This window comes from Aulostomus chinensis, chromosome 14, assembly GCF_037954235.1.
Source record: "Aulostomus chinensis isolate RoL2024-O1b breed Wild chromosome 14, RoL_Achi_v1.0, whole genome shotgun sequence".
NCBI classification, from domain to species: domain Eukaryota; kingdom Metazoa; phylum Chordata; class Actinopteri; order Syngnathiformes; family Aulostomidae; genus Aulostomus; species Aulostomus chinensis.
This window is the reverse complement of record NC_141333.1, coordinates 8,080,368-8,092,551: the sequence shown is the minus strand read 5'-3', so window position 1 is coordinate 8,092,551 and position 12,184 is coordinate 8,080,368. Positions and strand designations below refer to the sequence as shown.

The 12,184-nt window shown below is 42.2% G+C and overlaps 1 protein-coding gene across 1 annotated transcript in view; it reads left to right on the top strand.

Annotated features, from left to right (window-relative positions):
• nek7 (NIMA-related kinase 7) overlaps positions 1-12,184 on the top strand; it is a 63,352-nt gene that overhangs the window by 46,471 nt on the left and 4,697 nt on the right. The window contains exons 8-9 of the mRNA XM_086224798.1: positions 3,079-3,173; positions 11,050-11,163. Coding sequence (XP_086080924.1) covers positions 3,079-3,173; positions 11,050-11,163 — 209 coding nt within the window. The remainder of the gene's footprint in view (positions 1-3,078; positions 3,174-11,049; positions 11,164-12,184) is intronic.

Below are 12,184 nucleotides of genomic sequence, written 5' to 3'. Positions count from 1 at the left end.
TAGAGTATAGAAATGTGGTGAGAATAATTCTTTATACCAGCTGGCATCTTACCTCCTATGCAATAGCGCTTACTCTATCTCATGAAAAAAATACAGTGTTGTCATAGCCATTCACAATAATGGAAATCAATCCCAACATGACTTTCAATTTATTTGCATGAATAAGTAATGTGCCCTTAATTTAGCATGCTGGAGGAGCCTGAACCCGGCGCTGCTGCCTGTTTTATGCAACTATTAGCATAAGAGAGGCTGATTCTTTTTAATCAACTAATAATGAATGTTAGGGGAGCTTGTTCAGACCGCACCATGAGACCTCACACACACACATGCACGCACACACAAACCACAATACCAGCCTGATGACCAATTAAAACAGCAATCCCCAGTCCCCTATTTATTCCTCTCTCTCTCTCTTCACTCTTGCTTCTCTTTTTTTGCCTGTGCAGAGGCTGATTATTTTTGGAATGACAGGTAACACTTCATTATTCAAAACCCCACATTTAAGATAAAAGCATGTTTTCTCAGCCCAATTAGATCGGCACCAAAATTAAAAGTGCTAGCTTTCATTTCAGTTCTCATGGACTTCAGATCTAATAGCCACCTCTGTAATAGTTTTATTGATTGCAATTACACTTGCTGTGTTTCCTCTGACTTGTTAATGTGCAGAGTTGCTCTGGAGAGTTTGTGTGTATGTTCACGTGTGTGTATTTGTGTGCACATGCTCGTGCTGCGACTGAGTGCAGTTATGACTTTTTCTTAACATTTTCCAGCAAACAGACTGTTCTCCAGAAATCTTTCCTCTTGAGAGCTGTTCTCACCCACCCAGTGCACTTCAGCTGTTTGTGTGGATTGCAAACTCAAAAGCTACCAGTTGCTCTCTATAAAACTCCTCCTCATTTTACCTACCTGCTCAAATTTAATGTATAGTCAAGTGGAAAGACCATCTCCTCTTAAGGAAATAAAAGACGCCTATCTATAAAAGATGGAAAAGATGCGGGTGGGATATCACTGCACTTGGTCCACAATATAGTGTAATATTTGTATTTGTATAACTGGGGAAGAATTGGAAAAATTCAGAAACACTGGCTGTTAAAATGAAAATGTCAACATTTAGTCGCAGCGTATCAATACTGTGTTGCGAGATTAAGTATTGCAGTATACATCAGCACCACTATTTTGCTGCATGCAAAATGAAAGATAATATTAAACAATAAAAGAAAACGGTCACGACAGTATTAAAGGAAATCTTTCTTGTAAACAGTGTCATCTATCGAGGAAGAACCACAAATAAGCTGGTGGTATGTTTCATCTGACTAAACCTGAGAACTCCTTCAGTGTTCTGCTGGACAGCTCAGAGGGAATGTAGCTCACACTGCCTCTCAAACAATTGTAAATACTTTGAAGTTATAAACAACCACAGGGCACTTGAAGAGCGAGCACATACCTCTGCCAAGTCGATATATCAATTCCAAAATCCAATTGAATGTTCCTCAACTCAAGTTCTATCATCGTCCTTCTAAATTTAATCGAAATGCAGTCCACCATCTCTGTTGTGGGATTTACGCATGTTGTTATGCGGGCTGATAGTATTGAGGGACATTTTTTTACCAGTTTAGCATCGTATGATCCTCATTCCACATACTGGCTGCACTGGCAGGCTGCTGGAGAGCACAAGGAAAAATACTGTGTGCATGTGACATGTTTCTATGACAATAATATCTTAACAAATGTTATGATCAACCAGCATGCTCCTCTCCTTTTCTTCATTGTATTCTTCCAACTTAGTGATTTTACCATCATCCTTCCTATAAGTAAGCCTAAAAATGTTGATGTCATGCTGTCTCCGCCCAGCCTGACAGCTGCAGAGTGTGCATGTTATGATCCATTGGAAACATCAATAGAGTGAATTGATCCAGTACCGTTAAGTGTTGGTTTCTTCCTACAAGCTGGCTAATCTTTGTCTGTTATGGTAGTTAATATCAGACATTTTGTTTGGGATATAGAGACAGAGGACAAGATGACAACAGTCTTTCTGAAAAGTGAAGTGATTAACAAATAGAAGTGCTTGAAGTGGCCACATAAAAAAGATGCTGGCTTTTTCTCCGAGGTAGGTTCTTATTGGTAACAACTGAAAAAAAGACACTGGTGCTCAGAAAGAAAGGAAAAGAAAAAACACAATCTAGACATGGGCCCTTAGTGTTAAATGTCATCTGACTTCACTAAGCCTTTGTACACGTTTGCCTGAGAGCTGCTCAGCCCAGGTTAGCAGGCTAATAAAATTTCTATCCTTTAACCATATGTGATTAATATAAAACTGCTGCTGGATGTGCTTGATAGATTTTTACATGGAAAATCACAGCAAACAGAAAGCAAATGCAAAAAGCAGACAGTCACACTCAGCTAAGAATGCAGCAAATCTCCTGAATGTCCCGCAGTGTGTCATGGATGTGATATTAAGCTGTGGTTCCTGTTTGGGTCCAGTCGGGTGAGGGTCTGGTTCTCTGGAGCGCTGCCAGTTGCCATGGCAGTTTGAGATTCTTGAGTTTCAAAACCAGAACCAGAAAGGAGCCAGCTTTTGAGGCTCCACCACTGCTTCCTGAACACACTCACTGACTACTGTTTCAGATCATTTCGCCCCAGTAATCAAAGGTGATTTATGTATATTGGTTGTGTGAATATGTGTGTTGTGCACATACTGTATATGCAGCTTTTCAGTGCTTTTATAACTGTAGAGATGTGCATGGTGATGTTTTGTCATATTAAATATCCTCTTACCTGTGCTTATTTAGAATTCATAGTGGCAATAAAGCTTAATGTGTCCCTCTAGTTTTCTTGCATTCTTGCTAAATTACTGTGAGTATTTCAACCTCTGAACTTGTCACAGTTTGAAGAGATACCTCCATTCCTCACCGGCTTGCTGTGTGAGCTATGTGATGATGATAAACTGGGGGGGGGGGGGGGGGGGGGTTGCAAAGCAAAATGATAATGCTCACTCCTGTTTTTTTACTACTTATATCTCACAATGTCCTCCTCTCTCTCCTCCTCTCTGTCTCTCTCCTTCTTCCTCCCGTGTTCCAGTGGGTACTCCTTACTACATGTCACCGGAGAGGATACATGAAAACGGATACAACTTCAAATCTGACATCTGGTCGCTAGGATGCCTGCTGTACGAGGTAAACTATGGGAATATGTGCACTCACTGTCACCTTGCAGGCGAGTGTAGGAGTGACGGGAGAGCCACTTCCTCAGACACATACATAAACAAGGAAAACATCTTGAGTCCCACATAACAAAATATTTTGAAACCATACTATATTTTCAAGAGCGCCCAGCTAGTGCAGCGGTCTGTTGTGTTGCCACTGGTTCAATTCCTCTGGGCTGGTTGGATATCCATGCAGACACAGGTGCTCCCGCCTGCAGGTGGGAAGTTCATGAGGGTATGTGTCTTGGTCTCAGCATTAGCACCTCGTAGGGTGGATAGGGCACCTGCTGGGGAGTGGGGTAATGGTGAGCTCCTCCCGTGCACTAAATCTTCCTGGTGAAGACCCTCAGCATCAGGAGAAAAAATGCAGCCAACAGCTCTGCATGTAAAGAGGAAGCATGTGGCTGTCTGTGGTGTTCATTAGACTGGCAGAGGGAGTGGAGCAATGACCAGGATGGCATGGTGGCCTGAATAACCAAGCTACAATTAGGTGATAAAAGAAAGTGAATGTTGAAATACTACCTGCATCTCAGAATGTGTGAAATAAAACAATATACAGTTAATGATACTATATTTACATGATATGTCTACCTGTTAGCTCCGCTTTGTCTCACTTCTTTTCATGGCTGAGCTGCAGCCTGAAGATAATTTGATTTAAATTTTTTAGCCAGGGAACCTTTTGAATGTTAAAAAGCTGGCGACTGAGGAGAACTGACATGGCCATGTGTTTTAGATAAGGCCGCCTAGTGACACTGACTAGTTTGATTAGTCAGGAGCCAAACACAACAGGGTTCTACTGCAGACCACACTGAGAGGAGTCAAGGCCGGGAGCAGCACCCAGCAGAGGGAACCTGCACGAACGAGAGGAGCAGAACAATGATAGACATGGATGATAGCAGTCAGCCTGATATTTTTTACCTTACGAACCTTTGCACTAAATACACACACACACACACATACACACACACACACACACACAAGCAAGCACACACACACACACACACACACTTTTCTGAGACACTGTCAGCCACGGAAACACCCACATCTTCTTCTCCTCTTCCCTACTCCCTTGAGTTACTGATCACTCAGGCTGCATGTCAATGCACCAGTGGCTACACCTTCTCTACTGTGCCTCAGGCGTGGAGGTGGAGAGAGACCACAGTCCTTCGTGTGAATTAGTTCCCCAGAATGCACTGCAGCCATGCACAGCCATGGTTTCCTGAAAACAGTGGCTGTTACAGGGTCACATTCTGTTTCTGTACTTTTTATATGACTTTAAATGCTTGGTGCTACTTTCACTGGTAGTAACAACCAGATTGGACTGAGGTGATAATAAACACCTTAATGAGTATTTCAAGTGTTTTTTTTTTTTTTCTTTCCCTCAGTAGTCTGAAATATCACAGGTTGAGGAAGCAAAATGGCTCGAAATTTCTAAACTGCACCCTGTGGGGGGGGGTTTGCCTGCTGTGCCTCACCAGAGTTACTCGCTTTACTAGCCTGTCATGGCATTTTTACTCGCCTCTGGGCAATTGGGCAAGCCTTTTTATCAAGCCCTGCTGTTCATTTGAAACTGTCATAGTATTGCATGTGCAGTTTGAGGATCAGTTCAGTGTCTGATGGGGTCTTTGATGCTTTTCACCCTTAGGACATCTGCTCAGGGTCACAGGCTGGACTAAACACTGAAGGCCAGATGTATGTAGAATGGAGAGTGCTACACTGGTCCATAGAGAGTGCAGACTGTGGCATTCTATTTTACCTTGAATATGCCAGCACTCTCTAACTGACCTGTTATTCACAGGCAGAATTGAATGGAATGATGTTTAGCCAACAGGGAATAGATGTACATGCTAAGACGTAATCATAACTAAATGATACATGGCAATAATTCCACTTCACCCAAAAACATACTATTTCCACGAATATCATTGTCTGAATATTTGTGTGACTGTCACTAACAAGTAGTGACGCAGGAGGTGGAGGTGGATGGAGTAGAAAAAGAGATGGCAGGACACTTGCATTTTAGAAGTGTTATTTCCCCGGTAGTATTCATATTTACAACCGCATACATAATCAGTGTCTCTCCCTCTGCATCTTCTCCTGTGATTTTGTCAGAAACTCATACCTCTCCCTTGACCCCCCCCCCCCCCCCCACTCATGCATACGAAGGAAAAGTCTGTTGGTGCATACAGTATACATGCCATGTTAGTAAGTGCACATTGTGATGAAACTGCGGTCTAAATCTGGCAGTAACACGTTGCTTCATGTTGTGCCCCAGAGACGGCAATAAAGGAATGGGGAGAGAAAATGTGGAGTAAAAAAAGAAAAAAAATATGACTTGTTGCTCCCCGAGGAAATGAAAAGAGGCATAATGTTGTATTAAGAAAAAGTTTAGGAATTCATATAACATAGGAAGCTGGAGAATGGTAAAAGAAGATAAAGTCCAGAGAGAAACAGAAAAGATGTAGATGGAGAGATGGAAGTGAGTGGAGAATGTAAAAAAAATGGTGAGAGCAGGGTCATAGATTACTGGGGTGAAGAGAGAGATGGAGGAGGGGTGCTCACTGAGAGAGGGAAGGAGAGAGAGGACTGTAGGTAGAAGAGCAGAGATAGAACTCCAGCCATCAGGTCAAGGTGAGTCATGTGAGAAGCCTGTGGAGATAAAGATTTTACAGCATTATTGTTACCGGAGCTGTGCACACCACACCATGCATATTCTCTTTGAAGAGCAGACCCTTGCTTTCCACTCTGCTCGGTGAGAGGGCTCCACAGTGCATTCACAATGTCAGGAAACTTATCTCTTTCTCTTCAACTCTCCTTCTTTCCTCAGCTCTTTTCTCCTCCCCTCTGCTAAGTTCCCTCTGTGTGCCTCCCTTTCCCTCACTTAACCTTCAGGCATAAGGAATTCACATAGAAATCCAAGTCCGATCCCTTTGGTGCTCATTGATTTCACTCTGAACATTGTAGGGGCTGCTGTGTGTGCGTGTGTGTGTGTGTGTGTGTGTGTGTGTGTGTGTGTGTGTGTGTGTGTGTGTGTGTGTGTGTGTGTGTTTAGGTGTGAAGCATCTCCATTTGAGAGAGCCTGCATTTTTCCATTCTTGTGCCCGTTGGGTTGGGTAGGGTCCGAAGGGTCTGTCTGTCAATACCTGGTCATTGTATCTGCGTCCATCTTCATCTTCCATTCTGTTTGATCCCCTTCTCCTTGTGTCCAACCCCATTACATCACCTGACCCTGCCCTGTGCCCCTCACCCAAACCCCCATCACTGTGGTAACAGGGTTGTCTCCCAGGATGACTGGGGGAGGTAGGGCAGGCGAGTTTGGTCAAACGTCAGTTGATGAGATTGCAGTCTCCTAGCGTCCTCCCCTCCTGCTCCCAGTCAAAACCACCTCATATTAGCAGCAGTAACTCTCACGCTCTTGCTGAATGTGTTCTCTGTTAAGGAAATGCGTTTTACACACAGAGACTGGAGGTTTCCAGCTTGTACAGATGTGTTGTGGTTGCTGTGCTTTGTGTAAAGGTTAGCAGAGGAGGGAGAGTGTCTTGAAAAGCTTTACGGGAATGTGTCTCCTTCCTGTATGGAGCTCAGCCATCCATACCTCTGACTGTGCCCATGTCTCATTCCACTCCCTCCCCTCTTGTATTGATGTTGGTTTTATGAGGCCTAAAATGCTTGGTTCTCAGCAGCTGGCGTTTGCATGTGATGATCTGCCCTGTGGCTAAGTCTCTATGTGTTTTTGATAGTGGAGTTTTTCCTTTAACCTTTTTTCATACAGTCTGTGTATTTTTTTTTTTATTTGTCTATCTTTAAAAAAAAAAAAAGAAAAGAACTACTTAACCCATTTCTGTACAGTATCTTTTTGCTGTTAAATAATACAGTTTTTTGCACTCTTTTGTTACTGATTAAAGAAATGAGATGCTGGCTGCAGCTTCATGTTAGAGATATGAGCTTGATATTGATCCTCTTATTGAAGTAGTGCCAACAAATGCTAATGTATTTTCCAAAATGTTGAACCATTTCATAGAATTTAGCTATTAGAAATATTCACTCTAGCTGTGAAACTTCATCAGTTTTCTTGAAAAGCTCAATCCATTTGATCAATCTGGCATTTTTTTTAATTATTCTCTCTATTCTTCCTCTCATCCGCCTGACTTCACCCTTTCTTTTTACTGTGTTGAAGTAGGGGAGTGATGACTCCACTGGGTGGAGGTATATTTTTAATGACTGTCCTTAGACTGTGACTTCTCTCCTTAATTAATATATCATCATAAAGCCACATGAAGGACCAGTGTGCACATAAAAAAGTCATTCCGTCTCTGAGTGAGTGTGCGTTTGTTGGGGGAGAGAAAGAGAGAGGCAATGTTCAGGAAATCAGCATGGATTTTGCACAACTTTGAAGTCCTTTTATTTATGACGAGTCAATAACAACTTTTTTTGTGTGGTAATAAATGAGTATGAACTTCAGAGATACCTTTTGTCCCAGGCTGTCAGAGCTCCAGAGATGAATTGGAATGGAGGGAGAAGACAGAAGCCTATCACTGCTCCTTTTAACTGATGTACAGGAGGAGAGGGAGAGAGGGTGGAGGCTGGAGAGAGGAGTATTAATTAAACTGCAAAGCCCCATGTAGACCTTATACAGGGATACTGGCTTTACATGCCTGGACTGGGGGGGGGGGGCTGGCCAGCTGAGGAAGAGCAGAGGAACAAAGGAGAGAGTGAACAAGAGAGAGGGAGAGAGAGAGTGTGTGTGTGTGTGTGTGTGTGTGTGTGTTTGTGTCTTCTGCCACCAGCACCTCACACCGCTTAGACAGCAGGCATGCGTGTGCATTGTATCTCTCTCGAATATCAATGAACCATATACACACACACATACACACACACACACGTACACCAGGGCCTCAGAGGTCAGAGAGTGAGTCAATCATCTAACCCATTGTGACGACACAATCGGAAAAAATCAGTTTGTGCGTGTGTGTGTGAGTGCGTGCTGAGAGCAGGGGGCCGGCAGCTGTCAGGGGCTTGGAGCAGCAGGCACTAATGAAGCAGATGAATAGTGCAAAAACTCCCAAATACAAACAGGACAGTTGACATTTTTCATCTGTCAAAAGCAGAAGATGCATGAAAATACGATGGGGTCTTGTTTAACCCTTTGCCTCCTGGTGTCTATAGCTTGCTGATTTTTTTGTGGGGTTTTTTTTGTACTTTGTCTGCCCCTTTTTTGTTTCCCTTGTTGGGAAATGAATTTTCCTCTGAAGCGCCTGCCAACAAAGCTTTACTACCTCTGACGCACTATATATTTATCCTAAAGCAATTACAAGCATCTTCCCTAAATAGTCGTTTCCAAGTTATTGAAGAGAGCACAGAAGTTACAGTAAGTAGTTGGTCAGCATGTTTAATGCAGACATGGGGCTCGCCAAACCCCTCAGAAATACAGCCAGCTGAGTTCTGAATCAGATTGTTGTGGCTCTCTGGCTCTTGCTGGCACTGACAGCTCTGCTTTTGGGAAAGTGATTAATTTCTAAAATGAAAATGGAAGATATTCTTTGACCTTGCTGCTAAATGTCTAACACTAAAAAAAAAAAAAAAAAAAAAAAAATGTTCTGGCCACATTGGGCTTATAGTGTATTTATAGGTTACTGCAGATGAAATGATGATTCAGTCCCCAGAGATTTAGTGTGATCTGTGATTAGACAGTGTAATTCAGGTTCATTCTGAATTGTCAATTGCATCTTGTGGTGTGAAGGTCAGTCGCTGGATCACCACCTTACAAATATAGGACAACTTTCCCATGAAAATGTTAATATCACTTAAAGTGATTCTGGGATTGTTGATACATTCCATACAATATGTGTACATCATGGTGTTGGTGTAACTGAAAGAGTAAAAACAAGAATGATTTATTTTATTTATCTTAACCGAATTTGTCAACCAAGTAATCGGTTTGAAAGAGAGTGTCTTCGTGTCTGTTTGTGTAATAGAAATGAATTCACTGTGAAGAGTTTTTTGTCCCTTACTGTTGTAAGAAGGTCTAGACCTGGATGACTTTCCCCCAGGATGTCTCTGGATAACATAGATGGCCGTCCCGATTAACACCCATTGGTATGCAATTTTGAGGACTGCAGATACGAAGTGCATCATTGCAGACACACACTGGAAAACACACTTCCACACACATCTCATCACTGTCAACCTGCTGCTGTGACAGGCTCAGTAGTAATTGTTATTAATGGGGCGGTCACGTTACTACAATACACTGAAATTTGTGTTAAACTGAGAGATTACATGGAGTAGTGATGGTACATTATGTCCAAAGAAGATCACCCACTGAGATTTTGCAGCAACCATCCTCAATTCCCACTGGAAGCTGTGGCAGACACTGTCAAAATCTGCCCGATGGGGAACAAAAACCTGACTGTCTCTGCACCATCACATCTTTCAGTGAAGGCACTGAAAAAGCCCCCTGCAAGCTGGTGATGTGCCAGGCACTTTTTGGGTGATGTCAACGAGTTACACTCCCAGCTACACACAAGAAAATGAGAATTTCCTCCATTTTCTCTTTGAGCACTTATGATTTCACAGCCTAGAACGACAAAGACATGAATGGATCAGTGACATCTTTTGTGGTCCTGTGTGCTGCAAGTGTATTTCTGTTGTTCAGAGACAAATATTCTGCATTACTGTCAATGATTCAAATACTCTTAATAAAGTACTCCTCATAATGCTGTTGGGTTATTTCCAGTTTCTTCAGAGTAGACGTGCCTGAGGGTGTGTAAGGAGGAACATTCACACCTTCTGTGTTCTGAATGGACTGAACCATTTGGGTCCATATGTGAAGAAGGTGTCCTCATCTGCTTTCACACTACCAATTAGCAGGCTGTCAAATTCTTGTTTTTTCCATTTAGAATGCAAACACACCTGAAAACATAAAATTACAATGTGTAACTAAAAGAATTCCCCTTTCTTTGATAAACTCGTGTTGTTGTTTTTTATTTTTTTATTTTTTTTTTTTTGAGCAAAGCAGGTTTCTTGTTCCAACTTTTCCTCGTTGACCAGCTATGCATTATGACATTAAGAAAGACTCAAGGTCACATCCTAGCATCACCCTGTCCGTCTACATCAACCTGGATCATGTTTTCACTTTCTTTGGGAGGACATTGGTAACGTCAGTGAGAATTTGCAACAATATTTCCGAGCAATGCAAAAAAAGATGCGATGCTCAAAATTGGATCAGGTCTTTTCTGTTCTCTGTTCTTAGAAAGCTGGGAAGAATTCTGCCTCTTATTTCCTTAACTGTCGTTATCTACCTTCCCTTCTTTCTGCTGGAATTTATTTTCTAGGGGAGGAAATGAATCCTAGTGTTGACTTGATGTTTTTTAATATGACTGTCGAAACTCGCAGTTCAGTAGATTTCACAGAATGAGCAGCTTGTTTCTCTGATGCTAACTTGGAGCCACAGATTTAGGTATTCAGAGCCAGGAGGCCTGATTTCTCTTTGGACCAGTTAATGTTGACACTGCTGTTGGCGCTAGTCCTTTCGGGGGGGGGGGGGGTCCTGGTGTTTTGGCTGTTGTTGCTGTTTATTAGTAGGGGTCTTGGCCATTCATCACGCAATAGGCACTGTTGCAGATGCTGTCTGAACATGATTAAACTGTCAATGCGTGTGGGAATTTCCAAGATTACAAGCACTAGATTTGTAGGAATCGATAAAATGATGTGTTATAATCCCAATCCTGCACTGAAATTCAAGCCATGTATTCTCTGTTAACACCTTTGGAGAATCTCTTTTGGCTTTTGAAGTTTTGCTCACTCACAACCTTTCTTTCCTGCACCCCCCCTTTTATGTATTTCAGATGGCAGCTCTACAGAGTCCATTCTATGGGGATAAGATGAACCTCTACTCCCTTTGTAAGAAGATAGAACAATGCGACTACCCTCCTCTTCCCTCAGATCATTACTCAGAGGAGGTAAGTAATGCCTTAGTTACAGTTACTGCTATGGACCTGCTCAGTTTTGAGAAGAACTCATGACAGTCTGGACTCCTGAACGCCATTTAAAGAAAACACTGAGCTAAGCGTTGGTGGCCAGGGTCTCTTTTTTTCTGTGCCAGATCACTGATTTATTTTATTTTTTTAACTTTTTTTTTTTTATACACGAGTGAAATTCACCCAACTGTCTGAGCACAGTATGATATTACTCTGTAATATCATTACTCTGTGATCAAAAGACCAGCTATGATTTTAACTCTTTGAAAATTAAACGCACATATCAAAAGCATCTGGCCATGCTGCACAGTGGAGTTGAGACTAAATGGGCTACAGTGTCGTGTTTCCCTAACTAAATGTGAAATCATCTGCTGTAATTCTGCATAGTCTCATTCGTGCACGTAGATGTAATCCAGTCAGGCTGCGGTTAGCGATCGCCCCGTTGCTGATTGCCGGAGACGTGTGTATGAATGCACATGGTTTTGCATCTGCATGCCTTCTTTGTGCGGGTGGCATTATTTTTCAACCATTCAAGTCTTTTTCTTTCACAAAATCGTAAGTTCAAGTGTGCAGAAATCCAAAAAACTCACTGACTCATAGCAACAAACACACACACTGTATTTTGTAGTAGTATTCTATTTAGTTTGAGATTTGTCAGTACTTAGCAGTTATAAGTCCCTGCATGATGCACATCCCCTCAGATCAATGAGACAGTCAATCAGTTGTTTGTTTGTTTGGTCAACAAATTGTCAGGGATTTTAATTTACATGAAATACAACAGCACAGCATCAGTTTCGATGACTTGGAATCAGCTGTAGTCGGCTTTAGTGTACGAACCTAATCTTAAAGGAACAACATTTTTGTAAACCTGCTCTTCAGTTGCAGGAAGGCATTAAAAAGGTCTTTTGCTCGTAAAAATCACACAAGGTGCTCTTTGGTGGAGGGGCGAGGAAGTCTGATGCCAAAAGAGGGAAACTGACACCAGACTGGCTGAGGCACTGAG